Source organism: Nannobrachium achirus (genome assembly GCF_963921795.1).
Source record: "Nannobrachium achirus genome assembly, chromosome: 22".
Classification (NCBI taxonomy): Eukaryota; Metazoa; Chordata; class Actinopteri; order Myctophiformes; family Myctophidae; genus Nannobrachium; species Nannobrachium achirus.
The window spans coordinates 6,993,891-7,014,657 of NC_137829.1; the positions used below are offsets into that span (position 1 = coordinate 6,993,891).

The window sequence follows — 20,767 nt, forward strand, 5'->3', positions numbered from 1 at the left end:
ATCTCCACAACAACCAATTACTTTTGCTTTGATGCTCATTTGCTAGAAGTGCAAGGAATGCCCATAACGCCTATATTTCCCTTGTCCAATATTGCCCCCAAGTGGCCACACAACAAAGCACAAAACCACACCAATTCATAACAGTTCATTTACACTGCTAGAAGAATGTACTTTTTAAGGACTGTATTTCCATCATTAGCTTCACAACAACAGTGTTATGACCTATTTTTAATATCCTGTTATATAAATAGCAGAGAATAAACATAGTCTATTCAGTTCACTATCCCAGCTTATCCTTGATATCAACATATGGAAGTGATTGCAAATCCCTTGCTATCTATGAGCAGCAAATGGCCTTAAATCAGTCATTTTAATATCAAAGCACTTAACACTAGAATGGTGATTACTTGCAGGTGGATATCCGTGGTGCTTGTCAAGTCTGCATTTGAAGAAAATGACTGAGCTCTTATCCGACACGTACAGTGCAGCCAGTACTCAATAGGCAAGATCACATTACAGAAGATTACTTTGGAGTTTCAGCAATTTTCCCAAATTACACTGGCCTTTGGTCTCTGGTAAACTTGATTGACTTGAATGGTTTTCATTACAAAGCCTTGCAGAGTCCTTGGTATTGATGCTAGTAAACAAAACCTTCGGTGTTCAAGGGTGAGTGAGTGCAGCTGGTACAATAGGAGGAAAAGGATACCCAAATCCTTCGAGGAAAATGATTCATCATGTTAGAATATGTTAATCTGTATTATTTCTCAGTGTCACTTTGTTGTCTTCACACAGAACACAAATGTAACGTTTTACGAGGTATTGAGTTTTATTGAATCAATACAGGCATTCACACTTAGTCAGTGTAGGGCCAAAAATATATTGCAAATATATGGCCTTTCAATGCATACAATATACAGTATGTGTATTCAGTTTACAACAAAACTCATGTGCTATACACAAAGTGCCATGTTTGAACTTCATCCCACCCTCCCTGTCTCTCCCCATTGCGGGGATAGTCTGGCTAATGAAAATCAGCTTGATGTCACAAAGAGTCTAAGCCCAGACTGACAAGAAAATGGCCACAAATAACATGACCACCCTTATTACCTCTAAGAAAAAATACTTAGAGAGGGATCCAGAATGAAGAATAATCGGGATACACTTGCAGTGTCACAAAGAATGAGAGCTATTTATTCTGGCTAGGGATATTCCCAGATTCACATCAACTGTTTGGCTGTTTCAGCCACTGCCACAAAGCTGACAGACAAGATGTGTATCTGAAAGGAATTATGGGCTGCTGTCATACACTTTCATGTATTTAAGAGATTGTGTGTAACCCAACCTGCACTTTTTCAATCTGAAACTTGGCAACATAACCCTTAATTGTGATCGTTATAACCCCTAACTCTGATAGTTCCCTTTCATTTTATTGTCAAACGATTGCTATAGTACACTCATCCAGTTACTGGAGAACATTCAACAGTGCAATAGTGTGCTCCTTCCAGTGAATCTTCAGCCCCTCAGACTCTCATGTGATTTAGTGATGCCATCTTGAGGCGCTTTTCTGACATAGCAAGACGCTAAATAGCTTTGCAATTATTTGAACTGCAAAGAAAATATTTGGGCAACATTCCTGGAATATCACATATCATTCAGACGGTCAACTACAGCAACAAGTAATATAGTGACATGGAAACTATTTTCCTTACTACATCACTTGGGACAGATTTCAGAAGGTCAGAAAAGAAAAACAAAAGTCACACTTTGATCAGATTCTGCAAAGAAAAGTAAAGACAATCAGTTATGGGCAAACAGACCAAAATGATCAAAAATATATGCCATATTTAAATAGTTTGTGTTTTGATGGGTTTGTCTGTTGTCATCATCTGTTCGCTATCATGTGACTTAAGCCCCAGGTGGATTTACTTTGAGATGGGTTAGTGGTTAAAGCTTGAATAACACCAGTGGAACACCTATTCTACTTGGTCAGAATTGTTGCCCATTTGCTGTGGTGGGAGGAGAGAGGCTCAAGTTAGTTAGTTAATTTCTTGAACTCGTCATAGAGGACCAAGACAAAGGCTCCGCCCATGCCTCGCATCACGTTGGACAGGGCTCCCTTAAAGAACGCCTTGCCCCCCTCGTCACGGGCGATCTTCCTCCAGCAGTCAAGGGTCCCGGTGTACATGATGTCCGCTGAGAACACACAGAACACAGTGTGTAACACTCACATTACAAAACAAATGCTTTGTATTAGGGATGGTCCGATCAGGTTTTTTGGAACCGATCACCGAGCACCGATCACAAAAGTTTGATCACCCGATACCGATCAATCACCGATCCGATCAAGTTATTATTTATATTTTCTAAATGTTAATGTTTTAATTTTAATTCATTCATTCACTCATGAATTCATTTATTTATTTGCCTTATAGTTATTTACCAGCATTACTATGTATTTATTATCATAGCAGTAACTAATTATTCCTTCAGCACTGTGGAAATCAATACCCCAAAATGGCCTCAAGTGGACATACTGAACGGCTGGTTGATCGGATGCACCGATCCGATCGGATCGGTGAATTTACCTTTTGATCTAAACCACCGATTATCGCCGATCACACTTTGATCGGCCCGATCCGATCCATTGCCGATTGATCGGTAACATCTCTACTTTGTATGCTTCATAGGCAACATGGCAGTAACATCATCAGTGTTCATTTGATCACTTTAAACCCGGGGTCCCAATTTTGGGCATGTCAGAATAGGTGAACATTTTCCCCAACATAGCAAAAATAGACGATCCACAAGCTCACAGCGTGCCGCGATGCAATGTCTCGTGAGCTTGTAGATCTATGTTCACAGTGTGACACTATCATACGACAAAGTACAAATCATGCTTATACACTTAAAATGAACACTGAGGATTTTACAGTGTACAAAACAACGTGTCATTATAGTTTCTCTTATTACCTCCTTTGCGTCCTGACTGCATCATCATACGACGCCTCACAGTGTCGAACGGGTAGGACACTATTCCAGCCACGGCTGTCACCGACTGAGCGATCGCCCAGCTGACCACAATGTGAGTGTTCTTGGGATCGGGCAGCATACCTGCAGTGTGCAAAGAACAATCCCAGACACAAGCTCACATTGGACTAGTTTCATACAAATAGGACATTTTATCAGTTTTTGTACAATAAAATACAATGGGCTTGGTTTAACACCTTTGAATCCTCTGCCCGCCACCCCCACCCCCCCTTTCTCTGTAAAAATGATGCTACTGAGTTTTTTTTTACCAATATGTATTGTATTCTATTCTATGTATCATATGTATTACTGATGAATTGAGTACAATGGACAACAATTTTAAGCATAACCTTGGACTGTATTACCTGTAAACACGTGTTAAATAAAGCATTCAATCAATCAATGTAGCCTGACGCCTAATTTATACTCCACCACCACACTACAGTGTGCTACGCTGGGGGGGGGGGGGGGGAAGGTGTGCGATTGAAGTATAAATTTGACTCTTAACTTCTAACTGCTGTGGATGTCTACTGCAGTAGGCCTATTTGTGAGACACCATGTGACATTTCTTGTACCTTTAGCAGTGTCATAAACGCCAAAGTATGAAGCCCTGTAGATGATGATGCCCTGCACAGAGACACCGAAGCCCTGGTACAGGCCCTTGATCCCATCAATCTTAGAGATCTTCTTCAGGCAGTCTGCAAGCCCCTTGAACTCCCTAGTGGCGCCTGCTTTTCCCACATCGGCTGCCAAACGGGTACGGGCAAAATCCAGTGGGTAGACAAAGCACAGAGAGGTAGCTCCAGCCGCGCCACCGGACGCCAGATTTCCTGCAAAATAGCGCCAGAACTGAGTGTGTTTATCCACTCCGCCCAGGAAGATGGTCTTGTACTTGTCCTTGAATGCAAAGTTGAGGGCCTGGGTGGGGAAGTAGCGGATGACGTTGGCCATGTTTCCACGCCAGAATGACATAAAGCCTTGCTCTCTGGGGATGCGCACAAAGCAGTCCACAATGCCCTTGTACTGCTGCGCAGCACTGATCTGTTGGCTGACATGTTGCACCTGATAGCAGAACAGAGAAATAAAAGGTTATTATCAGTCCGGTAAAGATACAGTAGGTTAATCATCATCAATGAGATTAAAATACTAGTAAGACGCCTCAGGGTGACATGCGACCTCGCCCATGTCTTGGCCGTCTGTCCAGTGATGTATATCAGACCAGTTACCCATATATGGAGATCCATGTACTGCATATGGAGATATGCTGTGAGATCCCAAACATGCTTACTCAGTTATTCGTTATGTGCCCATACATGGAGATCCCTGTCTGAACCAGCCACACAGATATAGGCTGTCTTCCTCCATATATGGGCATTCCCATATGAAGTCCTGTTAGATATGGGCTTAATACTGATGACATCAGGGATCTCCATATATGGGCATACAAGGGATTCTGTTAGAGTGGTTCCCATGACATCACAACATAAAATACATTTTATGCCGATACATGGAGATCCCTGTCTGAACCAGCCACACCACTGTGATGTCACCAGTTTATGCCCATATATGGAGATCCCTGCTCTGAGTATCTGAATGTGATGTCACCTGTGATGTCACAGTGATGTGTCAGGGGAACCACAGTGTCAGGCGTGACATGCAAACAGACAGACAGAGATACGTGGACAAGATGTGCCGGTTTCCATAGTTAACTGCGACCTACTGTCGCAACAAAAGTACATGGCAAAGGATTCCAATCTTCCCATCCACTTGATCTCTAAGTAGGCCTTGTTGGCTGTGACATGTATGCCTACTGTTTGCCAAGTGTCAGTGTAATCCAATTTCTCTAAGAAAATTAGTCAATACCTTTACATACACACAGTAGCAGCCTGATGACATTTATTATTTTAATTTCTTATTAGTTAATACCTTTTCAGCGTCATTCACATTTTGTGTTTGTATTGTGTTGCAACTGTTTATTGTTGCCCTTCTTGGCCAGGTCTCCACTGTAAAAAATATATTTTAATCTCAATGGGACTGTCTGGTAAAATAAATAAATAAATGACTCCATAGCCTCGTGATAGAAGAATATAGGCTCAATGTATGACACTGCAGTTATTTCTGCATCATACTGTGTAGAGTGGGATGAGGAGGACGAGAGGACTGAATAATACGTTTGTCTGTCATTATATTGTGTAGGCCTGCCAGTTCTAAACAACATAACAGGCAGCAACATTGCATTTTATAAAGTATACATACTCAAATTAAAAACTTAAATAAAAAAAGGTCTACTCTATGCAGTGGCTTTAATGAGCGTAGCTTAGCCTACTTCACTGCTGCAGTAGTGTAAAGTACATCTACTTAAGTGCTGTATTTAATTACGATTTTGAGGTATGTGTACTTGAGTATTTCCAGTACTTTTACTTTACTCCAATCTATTTTTACTTAAATCTCGGATCCAAATATTATACTTTTACTCCACTACAATTATTTGAAAACGTTTAGTTACTAGTAGTTACTTTGTAGATTTTGATTATTATCACAAGACATACATTAACTACTTCAGCCGTAGGCCTACAGTATATACATTTCGACCATTTGAAAATAAGCAAGATCTGTAGATCTGATATTTTCAAAAGGTATTTATGCATTTGAAAACTTCAAAAAGGACACTGCCCCTAATAATAACTACTTTTACTTTTGGTACTTTAAGTACATTTTGATGCCAATAGTACTTTTACTCAAGTACATTTATGAATTCCAGACTAACTTTTAACAGAGTATTTCTACGTTGCAGTACTTTTACTTAAAAAAAATTGAGTAGGCCAACTTTCCACCACTGCACTGCTGCAGTACGCAGAGCTCTGCAATAGATGACCAGGATTAAACATGGCTCCCAAGGATAATATAGCCTATAACGCTGCTATGTCAAAATGTTTTTCATACAGCAGTTACAGCAGTGGTTGATTTGTGGTCTATGAGACACATACATACTTTATTAACCGAGCGCCTTCAAATCCCATGCTAATTAATGCGTTTTACCTGAAGAAGCAGTTTCACTCGCTCGATTGGTGCCACTGCAGTTTTAGAAATAGCTGCTGCGACACCACCTGCCAGGAAGTCCTTAGCAAATGAAATAGCTGCGTCTGCCATGGCTGCTGTTGTTGGTGTGCAAGTCGAGCTGAAAGAGTCGAAAGCTGAAATTAGGCTATGACACGGCGGATGAGTCTCACTCTCAGGCGTGGGGGTCGTTGGGGTACCACAAGTTCAGCAGGTTCAGCATCCGTGAATGAATGGACAAAATGGGAGAACGACCTGTCCTTGTAGAATATCGCGAGAGGATACAGGAAATGAATGTGGGAGCATCCTGGGTTCTGAGTTCTGACCACGTGAGACCTATGCGCGAGACTACCTTGTTGGGCAAAAAATACAATAAAATAAAAAACTTTCTTTTATTAAAAACAAGTAGGCTAGTAAACACCACAGGCTTAAAGGGTATGGTAAGTGATATTGTTATCATATTGATGATATTGTTATAGTGTTCAGTTATAGGAGTAGGCCTATCCCTGTCTCTCCAGCTCTTTAATAATTCAATTCAAATGAGCTTTATTGGCATGAGAAAACATGTGTTTACATTGCTAAAGCAAATGTCAAAATATAGCCTAATAAAAACAGCTGAAAAGGGGAACATAAACAGTTGGAGGGGGTACAGAATAAACAGAAAAGACATTTTCAGGTAGTTGACACAATTTCAGGAGAGAGTATCCATTTATCAGCTTCATTTTTAAGTTCCAATTTTGTCTGCTCATTTCTTTTTGCCATCACTTCCAATTTCACTTGTTTACCCTGACTGAGTTCTCTATCCTGATTGGCTCAAATTGGTATCTGGACATGAATATGAAGTTTCTGTTTATTAAAGAGCTGGGGACTGTGGGGATACAAGGAGACCTCTGGGGATGTTAAGCTACTGAACAAACACTACGACTATCAGAATTTAGAACTATTTAACACTTATTTTAACCAAAGAAAATCACTTAACCTAAACAAACTACTCATTTTCATCAGTGTAAACTAAAAACTTCCTTCACAGTGTGTTTATTGCATAAAATCACGCATCATGATCTTACGACTAATTCTTAGTAACCATAATAATGTCAAGGTTTCCTGTGCAAGGCCATGTTTTCTCAGCAGATGTGCACATTTGCCTAGTGTCTTCTCCAGTCCTTCAAAGAGAGCAGAGAGCTACGTCTTGGCCCAAGAAAGGTCTCAGCTACAATCACCTCACACCCTGGGGCCAGACTACCGTAAGCATACATGTTAACGTATACTCTGTTATTTTTATAGACACACATATACCGTTTGCTTGACTAGAAATGCTAAGAATGTAGTTACTTTGTACCACAACAGAAAATAAAAACAATTCTTACTCCAACTAAATTCCTGTAGTTTTGACTCAGGTTCATGTCATTTACTCTGATCCAGTAAGTCACTCTCGATAGGTCTGCTAAATGCCTACAGTAAATGACAAACTGTACAAATGGCAACTTTTAGAATACTGTACACACACTGATATACGATGCATATCACGTACAGTGGATTTTATTATTTTGTCAATCTGTATTGAAGAGACATTTACTGTACATTCGAGTCGTTGAGGTTGATTGCATTGTCACCCTGCAAAGGAGGTAGTGCTGACTTGGTCATTAACATTGTAAACTCTATAAACAGATACTGTATCTGCATAATGCTATTTTGCGTAGATGATAGTCAATGGGTTCCGAGATTGAAATAGAAACAAATCCAAGTGAAATCTTAATAGATTCTGTCATGAAGGTCCTCTGCATTTGTATAGCCACTGGCCATCACATTGTTTATAACTATTAGGATTAATACCAGCTTAATATCAATAACATTCATAGGAGCTGTTAAAAGCAAGTATTAAAGGCCCAATCAGTTATACAAATGTAAACAAATGGGTGGCTCCACCACCAGAAATAAATAATCGCAGTGGAGACATGCTTTTATTCTCTAGGGTTTGAATCTGCTCTTTTTGACAGACTAAAACTACAGACCACATATACATTTGCTGTGTTTTGGGGCTGGTTGTTTACATTGGCAAAGTATGTAAACATTGGAGTAAAAACATATATTTGTATGTTTGTTTTATTCATTATGATAGGGTAACAATGTTCCAAATGGCATATGTTCCTAAAATATAACTATTTGAGAATGTATTGTGAATATACTGTAGCTCTAATGTTCACGTTAAAAACAATCCTGAATTGGGCCTTTAAAAGACATTGATGCTGATGTTGCCTGGTGTCCCACACATCATAAATATATTCCTAAACTTAGTTTGAAAAGGTTAGCCTTATGTGAGATGTTATTGGTTATGGCTGTGTTAGTCAGTCTTTGATGCAGAGCATAGCGTCCAGCAGTCTGTCTGTGTGTCTTATGTGTGCTGTGGTGAAGCCATGGCTCTTCAGCAGGAGACTGTATTCTGTGGCGCTCCTCTGTCTCCCGTCAGTCATGCTGAGAGCCTGGAGAAGCCCGCGACTCGGTCCTCTTCGGTCTTCATCCAGAAAGATCTCACTGATCAGAAGCCCACAGCCTGGCAGCACATGTAAGCACATAACATGGAAGTTCATATTGTGTACAGAAGTTTTTAGCCTTGCCATCACATTTCCTACCGTTTTCGTATTTACATCTCTAAATAAAATGTCTGAGCTTATAAAATACATCACAATCAGTGAACACCAAAGACACTTGCTGAGCATATACTGTATAAGAAAACATTTTAATTAATTCATTGAATTAATGTCATTATTTGAGCACATAATATTGAACCATCGTTGTGCGTTTCACATGCTGAGTTTTACCTGGTGTGCAAGCATCTGAAATTTTACTGAGCAAGGTATGCACTTTCTCTTCAGACCAGTCATGGAGGATTCTTGCCAGGATGTACAAGTCCGCTTTGGGCAGCTCATCCTTAAAGAAATCTCCTGCAAAACGCATTGAAAACTAAATGAGTAATTACCCGTTTAGGGTTCACACTAAATTCAACAGCCACAAAGGTAAGCCAACCGTATTTGTTCCAAATACTTTTCTTTTTTTTTTTCTTTTTTTTTTGTAAGGCATTTTTTCTCACCCAGTGACTACCTAACCTGTAGTCCTGGTTTCCGCTCTCCCCCTGCCGCGCCAGGGGACATTGGGGAGCACCCGACTGGCTAGGGGGAGGTAGTATAGAAACCAGGACTACTGCATGTTTTTGTGTGAGGGCCTATGCCCAAGGAGACACGGGGAGAACATGCAAACTCACCACAGAGAGGCCCTATCGCCGACCCCACCTATAGGGTGTGGGTGCTGATGACGCGGGTGGAGGAACACGCCCCCAGCGCCCACAGCTTCCCCCGGCGGGAATCGAACCCAGGACCTTCTAACTGTGAGGCGGAGTGCTAACCACTGCACCACCATGCCCCTTTAATCAGTTTACTTTTCTTTGACATTGATGAAGAAAATTAGTTATTGCTTGAACACAAACTGACCAGCAACAAACGATACCCTGTTGTCCATGTTCAGTGGGCGGAAGTGCCGGCCCATCTCAACAACCTCTGGCAAGTCAAACACCGTCACGTTTAACCCAGGGTGGGCACTGGCTATGTCATATGCTATGGCACCAGTGCATCCTGGACAAAAACAACACAAAAGTTAGTGCCATAGATCTCAGAATCGTGTAAACGTGTGACTTTACTAACATGTCAGGACACGCCTTTAAAAATCAACACCATCTCCCTACAGTACCTCCAAGGTCACACGCCGTTTTAAATCTGGAAAGATCAAAAGCTGTTGCTACAGCTTGCCCTGTAACCGTGGCAACGCTGTGCATGGCCGTCATGAATCTCAGCTTGACCTCGTGTCTGTTGTAATAAGCATCCTGTGAAAATGGTCAAAAACAGAAGTGAGGGAGTTAGAGATGTTTCTACCAGTATGGACACTTTTCAATCCACATCCTGAATATTTCTATCTGCATTTGATCTATCTGCAATCACCTCAAACGGGTTGTTAGGCTTCTTGCCAAAGGCCTTCTCGTGTTGGTTGGTTCCTTCCCTGACTGCAGTCTCAAGATGAGAGAAGATGGGCCACACCAGCTCGTTGCAGTGCTGGATGTAGCCTTGCAGAGTGAGGGGAGCATCTGACCACAAGAATCTCTCGGCCAGGTCTGTGTTCTCATACACTGGCTTCTGGTACGCTGGCAGACAACAAATTCAACTTGTTTATGATAGTTTATATTCAGAAGTTACAACCATTTGTCCAACCAGCTCATACAGTACGAGCATACAGTATGTGGGGTTAGGATTAACGATCCACCCAAAGTGATAGTTTGCCCATAAGAGGTTGTGGTGATTTTTCATGATGCATTAATCTACACATTCAGTGGCCTCTGGATGTTGATAACAGAACAGTGTGAGAACAGAACAGTTATCAGTTCTTCCTGGGCCCATAATGAACCTTCTTTCAAAAGTATTTGATTATTAATCTGTTCAGAAGATGTATTCCAATCGCCATGAAATGTTCTTTCTTAGCCCAGGATGACCAACCTTTCCAAGACGTTAAGAATAATTAATTAATAAAGCGAACAGCTAGACAGACAGAAAAAGAGACAAAACATGGTCTCCTTGACGGAGGTAATGACTAAACATAGGGATAGATTTACAATACAAAGTGAAGACTAACCTCTCTCCTGGCTTTCTAGGAGTCCCAGCGATACACAGGCCTCCAACAAACGTTCAGTTCCCTTCACAGAGGCTTTGATCTCCTGGGCCACCTCTGCTGCCTCCAGCCCTGGGCTGCTGTGTAGCAGGTCAAATACACGCATCTTGGATGCTGTGAACATTGCCTGAAAGACCATAAAGGCCACAGAGGCACAAAGACCTTTTTTATGTGGTGATCGGTTTTAACTATACATTTTATACAACTATTAATGGCAAGTTGTGTTCTATAACAATATAGACAAACCTTTGAAGCTTTGAATCCATCCATCAGCTCAATTAATCGCCTCAAGTCCTCTTTGGTATTTGTGTGGTCCTCATGCTCTTGCAGGTTAAACTCATTCACATGCCCTCTGGTGGCTACCAGTGGTAACGTTGCATCTTCAAAGTCCTGGAACTCTGCCACTCTACTCTCTTTGGATAGGCTGTTGACCAATGTCCAGGAGCTGTCACCCACTCCACTTTCACTGTCCTGTCTTTTCACCTAGATGAGGAGGGGGGAGGGGTCACGTTAAAAATGGCACAATAGCTTGCCAAGAGAGGGGTAAATAATCTCCACTTTATATCAGAATCGAACTCTACCTTATGGGCTGGACTTGCAGAGGGGCTGTTCTGGATGTGGATGTCTGGAGAGTTGTGGCACGTTTGATTAGCAGGTGGGCCACTAACGGTTGGGCTGGGTGGCGGGCTGTGTTTGGCAGAAGAGCTTGTTAGTGCTGGACTAGCTGGAGGACTGTGGTTCGCCTGGTTGGCTGGGGGTCTGGTGAGTGTCGGTGTGGTTTGTGTGCTGGTGTCACTCAGGCAGACAGAAGCACACTCCAGGTCCAGGGAGGATGGGGGTTGGTTGTAGATCATGTCTAGTTGCTTGCAGAAGTGGTTGAGGGGGAAACCCACAACGTTGAGAAAGTCCCCATGGACGTATTCAACCAGCATTCCACCGAGGGCCTGGATACCGTAGCCACCAGCCTTATCCCTAACACACAGAACAACATACAGAAATGATTAGGGCTGTCACAATTATTACATAATCGTCTAATCGCAATTATTTGAGGCAATAGCAATTATTTAGCATAATCGTCATAATCGTTTCCATGTTGAGAAATGTTAATATAGTTTCAAACACTTTCAAAACGTAGTGGGAATAGCAGAACTACAATCTCACAATGTGAGCTTGTGGATCGTCTATTTCCACTATCAATTTTCTTTTTTTTTTAAGTATAAATTTGTCAAATATGTCGGTAATTTCTTTGTAAATATAAGTTGTGTCATGATTGCCATGTGCAACTTCAAAGCCTAAAAGCCAAACAGAAATGTAATTGTCAACGACAAATACACAATTAAATCGTTGATCGCAATTATTTGAGTGGCAATTAATCGTCATGTAAAATGTCATAATCGTGACAGCCCTAGAAATGGTCCTGCAACACATACAGTACACTCACATTATTGACACAAAGGAGGTATTATGTCATGTGTACAGTGATGTAAGAATCAGTACATGTCGTTACGAATCACTTATAGCTCAAATACATACATTGCAATCCAATTTTCCAAATCCATGTCATTGCACTCCACAACACTAAGTCAATCATTTATTTCTGACTGAAAAGAGCCAAATGAGACAAAGCAAACAAGTTAAGGACACATGTATTGCATCAAAGTCCAGCAATAATGTTTGCAATTGTACCTTGCAGTGCAAGGTAACGTCCCAAACGAAGCTGTTGCATGGTGAGGTTACAAATCAATACATTGCTACAGGTTCAGGAAGCATTCACACTCACATGGGTTCACCGCTGTTAATGTATTCCCACAGCATATCTTCTGAGAGATCAGCAAACTTCACCTTTGTTTCTTCATAGAAGTCAATCATCTGGTAATCAAGCTCTTCATCTGGCGGAGAAGTGACAACCGTCGTTAAGAGAGATTTAGAATAAATCAAATCAGCCACCAAATAAAAACTGGTGTATAATAAATCTCATTAAGTTGAATGACAACACAAGTTAATTTGTAAAACAACAAAAATTAAGTCAAGACTTTTGACTTACTTTCCTTTTCGTGGCATAGGATAATAGCTACTCCAGTGAAAACACTATGCTCTTTACCACTCAACCTGGAAAGGGGAGACAACGTTATAAGAGGGAAGGAGATTCTTTCTATGTCCTGTCTCGAGTCTTGTCAAACAATCTCAAAGAAACTAACCTTGAAAGCATCCGGTAGGCGTCGTGCTTATCCACCGGCTTTTCCAGAATCAAGCCATCTACTGTCTTGAGAGAAGAACACAATACAATGATGCTAGCCAGGATAAAGGCGCACTGTTTCAAATGCTGCTATGCTGTTATTTCTCTTACCACAATGGTGTCTGCTCCAATCACCAGGTCTGGAGTTTTCAGATGTTTCTAAAGAAAGTAAAGAAACAAAATGTTGCTGTGTTGAACACAATGAAATCACTGATTTTATTGTGTTCAACAAACAGCAACATTTTGTTTCTAAATCACTCGACACAATAAAATCTCACAGGCTTATGGGTCGTGACTCGTAGGTCATTGTAGAGCTACTCACAAAAGGCATTCTCTTGGCCACCTCCAGAGCTTTCTGCTTTGCCGTCTCAACAGCATACTCATGTGGTTCTTTGAAAAGTCTCTTGTCAAGGGTCTCTTTGAACCAGGACGGTACCACTTCAAATCGTAATCCCTGCCACACATTGGAGTTAACATGGCCACAAATTAATCATAATCATCTGCATCTTTGTGTACTATTTCTCATGTCTCATTTATTAGTTGCAAGTCGTTGTTGCACACATAGATAACAACAAAACTCTCCATAATTATGTAGTCAAACAGACCCGAGTTGCACCGTACTTAGTATGCTCTTTTTGCTCTTCTTTGAGCGGTGCAAACCGCTCCTACGTTTCACTCTGTGTGTCAGCCAAAACAATGTGTGAGCACTGAGCACAGATGTATGGAGATCTGTGCTCATACACAATCCCTTCGCCACAAATAGCCAATCTTCAAGCTCACAACAATCGCCTTGGTGAACCCTTCCGCCCAGAACAGTTATATTTATCACTTGGCGTTCAAGTGATAAATATAACAGATCTACAAGCTCAGAACACCTTGCAGAGCGATGCGTTGTGAGCTTGTAGATCTGCTATTTTTGGTGCGCAGTACCTAAGCGGATCCAAAGTATAGCTCAGGCTTTATTGAGCTATAGGTAGGTCATTTTCTTACCACATTGGTGAGAATCTCCAGTCGCCTTGGAGAAGAGCTGGCCAGCACCACCAGCTTGCCGGTGAGCTTGGAGATCACAGGGTTCATCACCATGGTGGCCTTCCTCTCCTCGATGCCCTTTAGGTGTAGAACAAAGTTAAACATTGAAAACGTTGGCACAGTTGTGTCAAATAGCCTGGAAGACAATGTCGGGTCAGATGACTACAGCTGTCGAGTTATGTACTACCACTGAAGTCAAGAAAGACCCACAATTCACATGCAAGCGTGCATGTGACACACTGTAATGTATGCAACGTGGACAATGAACTACAGTTTGTTCTGAAAGCAATTTCCCACTCATGGTAATATGTGGTAACTGGTGCCTCAAGGCACGCATGTAAATAACGGATGCAACTTTTCAAACAATTGCATCCCATGATCATGTTGATGCCTGCCTACGCGGTGTCAATCTATCCTAGCGTGGGGTTTTGCTGACGATGCAGCATATTAATACAGGATATACAGTATATATCTTATGATTCAGGCAGCGATGGAAAAATTACTCACATTTGTTACTTAAGTAAAAGTACTGCAATATAGAAATACTCAGTCTCTGTTACAAGTAAACGTCCGGAATTAAAAATGTACTTGAGTAAAAGTACAAAAGTATTGGTATCAAAATGTACTTAAAGTACCAAAAGTAGAAGTACTCATTATGCAGAATATCCCATTTTAAAGTTTTCAAATACATACAAAAATCTTTTGAAAATAGCAGATCTGCACGCTCACAATTTTTGTAGATGTGCTATTTTCTTTCATTTTCAAATGGCCCGTATCGGGTTGAAGTGGTTAATGTATGTTTTGTGTTAATAATCGAAATCTGCAAAGTAACTAGTAACTGTCAAATAATTGTAGAGGAGCAAAAGTACAATTTGCCTTTGGGATGTCATGTAGTGGAGTAGAAGTAAAAGTATTGAGTAAATCTACTAAGTTACTTTACACCACTGGATATATCTTACTGTATGTTTCAGCCAGGCTAAGTATACCTTTGTTTGGTGTAAAATCGCTTTATTGTTGTTGTTGTGATAAAAACTCGAATGCATAAGAATACAATCCTGCTAAAGACATTATAGACAATACCGATTAGCTGAGCTCTGCTGTTCTAAAGTATTGAAATGGAGAAATGAGCATAATAACATGCACAGTTCTCATTTAGCCAAGGTTAGCTTAAGAGTATTTAACGTTAGCTTCAAGTAGTGAAGTTGTCCTTTTTCAGTATGGTATAAGAAACATAATGTTTAGCCTTCATGTGTTGTCAGTGGACAACGTTCGTTCATGTAAAAGTACAAAGCTACCTACCTGGCTCCTGGCTGCAGAAGTCAGGTTGGGACTGAATGAACCTGGCTTCCTTTTACTACAAAAGTTTATTGACACTGTCGTGACAGCGCTTACGTGATGACGTGATGATGACGTAGCCACACAGGAAGTATGTTGGTCCCTTGAGCGAGCATTGGTTCTCAAAGTGGGGTCCGCGGACCCTCAGGGGTCCTTGAGGGATTACCTGGGGTCCCCAACTAAATGATGGTTAGGAACCAAATGGACCCAATGGGCAGTGGTGCAAAAAGTACTCAAATGTTTTACTTAAGTAAAAGTATCAATACTGCAATGTAGAAATACTCTGTTACAAGTGAAAGTCAATTTACTTGAGTAAAGTAGGCTACTCGTTATGCAGAATGTCCCATTTCCAAATAAAATGTATACTTTTATATATATATATATATATTATATTATATTATATTTTAATCTACAAGCTTACAATGCGCCGCGATGTATTGTGAGCTTTCTTGACAGAAATGTATGTCGGGCAATAGGCCTAACTGGTTATTGGTATGTTTTGTAATAATAATCAAATAGATTCTAGTAACTAAAGTTTTCAACTAGGCCTAAATGTAGTGGAGTAAAAGTACAATATTTGGATCCAAGATGTAGCGGAGTAGAAGTAAAAGTAGGCTCTACTGGAAATTGGAAATACTCAAGTAAAGTACAACTACCTCAATGTTGTACTTAAGTACAGTACTTAAGTAAAAGTAGACCTATACTTAGTTACTTTACACCACTGCTTATGGGTATATGTAACTTAACACTTAACAGTGATTTAAATTAACATTGATTTTACGATATAGATTGGGGTCCCAGAGATAGAAATGCTATTAAATGGGGGTCTGTAGCCTAATGCATGTCAAATGGGGGTCCTTGAAATTAACATTTTTGAGAATCACTCCTAGAGCTCTAAAAATCTCTTATGGGGGTCCCTGGCATGTCTTCTCAAATGGGGGTCAGTGGGCTAATAAGTGTCAATGTGGGGGGTCCTTGACATGAAAGAAATTGAGAACCACTGTCTTAGAGTATGGTACCTGTCCAGCCTTTTCACTTGAATACATTTTACATGTCACAACATTGAAAAAAGTAGCCTATTCTATCTTTAAAGCTTGCCATGTCAGCTAATGACAGTCTTTGGTCCAGTTCCTTGTGAAGCATGGTATTTTAAGAGTTGCTGTGTATATTTCAGGTAATTATTAGTATTCTATATGTATATTTTATTTGTATGATGCAAGTCTAACAGATACAGAAATACACACGTATACTACATTTATTTACATACCAAAAAATAATGATCAAATATACACAAAGAATTCCTTTAACGAAACTCACAAAAGCTGACATGTGGTGTGGAAATTGTCACTGAACAAAGGATGTTGCAAAATGTCATGGCATGGGGACACCACACCCCATGCACCCAATACATAAGACCACAATGGAAAGTCCCCAGGACTTTTTTGTGTAATCCCTTTAGCCTAAATGTCTTACTGTACCTCGGTACAGTTTTTATTTGACTATATTCAATCAATCAATAAAAACACCTGGGGGGAGTGGGACTGAGTTACTAGGGCCCAAGGAGGGGCATGGAATTATTTTATACTTTAGCTATTGAAAAATGGCAGATCTACAAGCTTGCAGTGCAGCACCGAGTGCAGCGCTGCGAGCTTGTAGATCTGCTATTTTTGAAGTCGTGAAAATGTGTGCAAATCTTTGAGTATATGTATTTTTTAAGGGAACATTTGTAACTCAAATTCTGCTTCTGGGGGGTCCCTGGAACTAAATATTTTGAGATGGGGGTCCTTCCGTCCTTCACATGAAAAAGTTTGAGCACCACTGACATAGAAACAGGTTTTTCAAAAAAAAAAAAAAAAAAAACCTTAGAAGGATTTGAAATATTCAAAGGCTTGCACAAATGTTCAAGATAGCAGAAAGATAGCAGAATTTGGTGCAACACCCCTGTCCCCAGCTCCTGCAGAAATCTAAAAGCTGCTTGTGTGTGTCCTGGCACGGGCAGCCTCGTGTCCTTGGGTGGAGAAGAGGCTCTCCCTGTGCTCCAGTCTCACCATGCTGCTATCGCTGTTCAGTCGTAGCATTTTCCTCAGCTTTTGCCGGAACTCCTTGGAAGCCAAGTAGTAGATGATGGGGTCCAGGCAGCTGTTCACACAGCTGAAGGTGAGAGACAGCTTGTAGGCCATGTAGAGGGACTGATTGTAGAAAAGCCGGCGCACAGTGTGTACGACGAGGAGGATGTTGCTGGGGGCAAAGCAGAGGGTGAACACCAGGAGAACAATGACCGTCAGGCGTATGGCCCTGTCCTTCTGGACAGTCTTGGAGTCTCTGGACAGCTTGCGTATGACACGGATATAGCAGAAAGTGGTGATGAAGAACGGGAGGAGGAAGAGGACGAAGACCATGTTTAAGATGAAGGCGGCCCAGGCTGTTTTGGATGGCAGCATGTCTTTCTTCAGCATGTCAAAACAGGTGGTGATTTCCAGCTCATGAACGTGGTAGGTGAGGTCCGTGGTCAACAATGGGTAAAGGACGGCCAGGACCACAGCCCACATGCAGAGGCAGACGAGGAAGGGGACGCACTTCATCTCCCTGGTCTGCCTGTACAGCATAGGCCTAACAATGCCCAGGTAGCGGTCAACACTGATGGCTGTCATGGTCAGGATGGAACAGTACATGTTGGCATAGAAGACCACAGTCACAATCCTGTGGGAGACATTAAAGAGTCAGGGACCAGGGTTAGATTTATTTTTATAAAGACATACAGGCTGTATGTTCTAAGTGGCACCTGAATTGCTGTATCTAAACATGGCTCACCATGACAGCATGAGAACAGCTAAGTCAAACTTCATTAAAAAAGTACACACCCTTTTTTCAGCTTCATCAATATTAAGGTAAAAACACAGTGTTTAGCTTATTAAACAAAGAACAAATAACGACAAAAGATACCTGCACATGCTGGATCCCAGGGTCCAATTGTATCCTTGCAGCAGATACATTATTTGGAAGGGCAAGGCGGCGCCAACGGCCAAGTCTGTAAAGGTCAGGTTGATCATGAAGATGATGGATGGCGTTTTGGGAGATGTGCAGAAGAGGAGGAGGACCATGGAAAGGCCATTGGCAGCTAGATTGAAGACAGTAATGAAGATGTAAATGGCAGAGATGGCGATGCTGGCATCTGTGTTCTGGAACAGTGACAGGGTGGCATCGTCCAGCTTGGTACTGTTAGGCATCTCTCATCACCTGTGTTCCTGGGTTTAAACAGAAAGACAATAAATATGGGGATTACAGTGACATACATAGTGAGTGACATGGCTTTGTTTAGTGATATTGTATCAAATCTTTATTCTCTACACATCTGATTTGAGTGCTTGCAAGGTCTTGATTACCCAAGACAGCAGGATGTACAATGATACAGTATGTCTGTGTACCCAGTCACCTACTCCCTAACGGTTGTCATCTCATCAGTGTTGCAATAATATTCTTGTGCTTGCTCTTGTTATGTGCAGCTTTTATGATAAGTTGTGCATTAGTTAGATGTGCACATCTAGGGTGTAGTCTTCACACAGGAAATGGGCATGTTTGATTCTGTGGTCGAGGCATAGCAACTGCCACTGTAACTGTTAGCACATCTGCTTGAAGCTGCGTTGAATCTCCAATTACAATAGTTTTGAATTGTATATGCATGGACATACCTGTGCATGCATGATGCAATACATGAAGTAACATTGCATTACAGAAAATATTAACATGATAAAAAAAAAATTAAGTCTCCCCATTTATTAGGACAATATCAATTACCAGGACCAGGGTTGAATTGGAGAAGTTGACGTGTCTTACTACCACATCTAAATATTGAATCACCCAAAATCAGAGCAGACATGAAAATGACAACAGAAGCGTTTTAACATGAAATTCCCCTTTAACATACATTTTCAATTAAACTGTTAAATTGAGATGTATCAACCATGTAGTGAAACTAATATAAAACAAATCGGTCTACATGTCCTATAAAAGATAATGCGTGAATTTACTTCAGTCTGACAAGAAACAGGGATAAACTTTAAACAACATACATCCCCATCGGCAATAAAAAGTAATGAAGGTGGGAATATTACGAGCAGGGGTGTGGGTAAAGCAGCAGGGTCTTTGCATGGCTGTGGTGCTAACCTGTAACCACACTGCACCACACAAAACAAACACCATTCGTGTTTGTAGTGTACCATAATACTTTCTCCAACCACGGGTAAATATGTAGTGGTTCTAGTGAGCTACAAACCAATCTCAGGCTTAAATACACACTCCAAGAACTTCATTGATCAAAATGTAAATAATATGAATTTTATATCATGTAAGAGGGAATTCATGTGACAGGATATAGGCTATGGTAGTTCAACGTGCTCAACAAAAATATGTTCCATGTTCTTTTGTCAGTGGCAAATGTAAAATAGTGTAATATCACTCCATTGTTCTAATGTTGTTTTGTTTTATGTCTGAGAGTGAACCAAGACAAATTCCTGTCAACTATGTTGACATGGCAATAAGGTTATTGAATCTTGAATCATACTATTGTCATTATCTTATATTATTATTTATAATTATATTAGCATTATCATCGTATTAATAAACTGAAAGTAAATCAAACCAAAAGTGTAAGTCAGTTGAGTACTCACCTACTGTATAAGAAGAAATCACAGAAACAATTAAAGTAGAGCAGACATGTGAGCCAGTTGGGGATGAATGCATACATATCCTGTACACACGATCAACGAGGAAACAAGCTTGTTTGACTGTTACTGTACATGAGACTGAGAGGAAGTGACTTGTGTCTTGTGTTCTTTCACTGCCGGCTCCACTAGTGAGAGTGAGACTAGGGGAACTCTATCTTATTAGCCTATGTTGAGATAGATGACACAGAAGCCCCTATTTTTCAAGCTGAAAAATACAGTCTATTTCGTAATCCAGATTTAATGCCCCTTTTTGTCTGCAGTCATGTCATCAACATGGATCTGTTCCATTTAGCGCCACCATCAGGCCGTTTTTTACATGCGACCTGAGGGTCGCTTATCTCCCGATTAGGGAGTCTTACTGGTAATACCCACTTTGTGTTCAGTTTCCTAAGCCAGTGTTTAAAGGACGACTTCACCCATTTTCAACCTGTATATACTGTACAAATAATTGGTCCTCACTAATGTTCATGATAAAATGGTACTATTTCTTTAAAATAATTTCTTATACTCGGTTTGTGTCTCATAGAAGGGCTGTGGACATCTCAGAAACCTGCCTACCAGTGACACCAGTAAGACTCCCTAATCGGGAGATAAGCGACCAGGTTGCATACACAAACTTTAGAAGGCAATCGTAGCCAATCAGGAGGGA

At 40.9% G+C, this 20,767-nt stretch overlaps 3 protein-coding genes across 4 annotated transcripts; all 3 read right to left on the reverse strand.

The window, feature by feature from the left end:
• Positions 1–970: 970 nt before the first annotated feature.
• On the reverse strand, positions 971–6,293 carry slc25a6 (solute carrier family 25 member 6). Its single transcript, XM_080753016.1, has 4 exons — positions 6,067–6,293; positions 3,603–4,089; positions 2,971–3,111; positions 971–2,193 (listed from the first exon to the last, which is right to left on the reverse strand). The coding sequence occupies exons 1-4, from the start codon at positions 6,175–6,177 to the stop codon at positions 2,033–2,035; spliced, it is 900 nt and encodes a 299-aa protein (XP_080609142.1). The 5' UTR covers positions 6,178–6,293; the 3' UTR covers positions 971–2,032.
• A 1,329-nt stretch (positions 6,294–7,622) lies between these two features.
• asmtl (acetylserotonin O-methyltransferase-like) lies at positions 7,623–15,415 on the reverse strand. The gene is made up of 15 exons (XM_080753267.1): positions 15,359–15,415; positions 14,021–14,137; positions 13,353–13,484; positions 13,142–13,189; positions 12,993–13,057; positions 12,839–12,903; positions 12,575–12,683; positions 11,376–11,766; positions 11,041–11,277; positions 10,759–10,921; positions 10,074–10,273; positions 9,826–9,958; positions 9,570–9,710; positions 8,904–9,026; positions 7,623–8,635 (listed from the first exon to the last, which is right to left on the reverse strand). Exons 2-15 carry the CDS (start codon positions 14,111–14,113, stop codon positions 8,430–8,432), a joined length of 2,106 nt encoding a protein of 701 aa, XP_080609393.1. The 5' UTR covers positions 14,114–14,137; positions 15,359–15,415; the 3' UTR covers positions 7,623–8,429.
• A 1,906-nt stretch (positions 15,416–17,321) lies between these two features.
• Positions 17,322–20,176, reverse strand: p2ry8 (P2Y receptor family member 8). Of its 2 annotated transcripts, none has more exons than XM_080753276.1 (3): positions 20,062–20,176; positions 18,338–18,631; positions 17,322–18,094 (listed from the first exon to the last, which is right to left on the reverse strand). In XM_080753276.1, exons 2-3 carry the CDS (start codon positions 18,619–18,621, stop codon positions 17,359–17,361), a joined length of 1,020 nt encoding a protein of 339 aa, XP_080609402.1. In that variant the 5' UTR covers positions 18,622–18,631; positions 20,062–20,176; the 3' UTR covers positions 17,322–17,358. The 2 variants fall into 2 exon arrangements, with proteins under 2 accessions (XP_080609402.1, XP_080609403.1); XM_080753277.1 differs by having other exon boundaries at positions 18,338–18,639; positions 20,066–20,159.
• Between the last annotated feature and the right edge of the window lie 591 nt (positions 20,177–20,767).

Excerpts from the sequence above, each read along its gene's own strand:
- slc25a6 (XM_080753016.1), bottom strand. The coding sequence starts at position 6,177 with ATGGCAGACGCAGCTATTTCATTTGCTAAGGACTTCCTGGCAGGTGGT. Across the intron at positions 3,112-3,602 it reads CGTTTATGACACTGCTAAAG|GTATGCTGCCCGATCCCAAG; the intron begins GTACAAGAAATG and ends TGCACACTGCAG. Across the intron at positions 2,194-2,970 it reads GCAGTCAGGACGCAAAGGAG|CGGACATCATGTACACCGGG; the intron begins GTAATAAGAGAA and ends GTGTGTTCTCAG.
- asmtl (XM_080753267.1), bottom strand. The coding sequence starts at position 14,113 with ATGGTGATGAACCCTGTGATCTCCAAGCTCACCGGCAAGCTGGTGGTG. Across the intron at positions 11,767-12,574 it reads ATTAACAGCGGTGAACCCAT|GGATAAGGCTGGTGGCTACG; the intron begins GTGAGTGTGAAT and ends TCTGTGTGTTAG. Across the intron at positions 10,274-10,758 it reads CCTAGAAAGCCAGGAGAGAG|CGTACCAGAAGCCAGTGTAT; the intron begins GTTAGTCTTCAC and ends GTTGTCTGCCAG.
- p2ry8 (XM_080753276.1), bottom strand. The coding sequence starts at position 18,621 with ATGCCTAACAGTACCAAGCTGGACGATGCCACCCTGTCACTGTTCCAG. Across the intron at positions 18,095-18,337 it reads CTGGGATCCAGCATGTGCAG|GATTGTGACTGTGGTCTTCT; the intron begins GTATCTTTTGTC and ends TGTCTCCCACAG.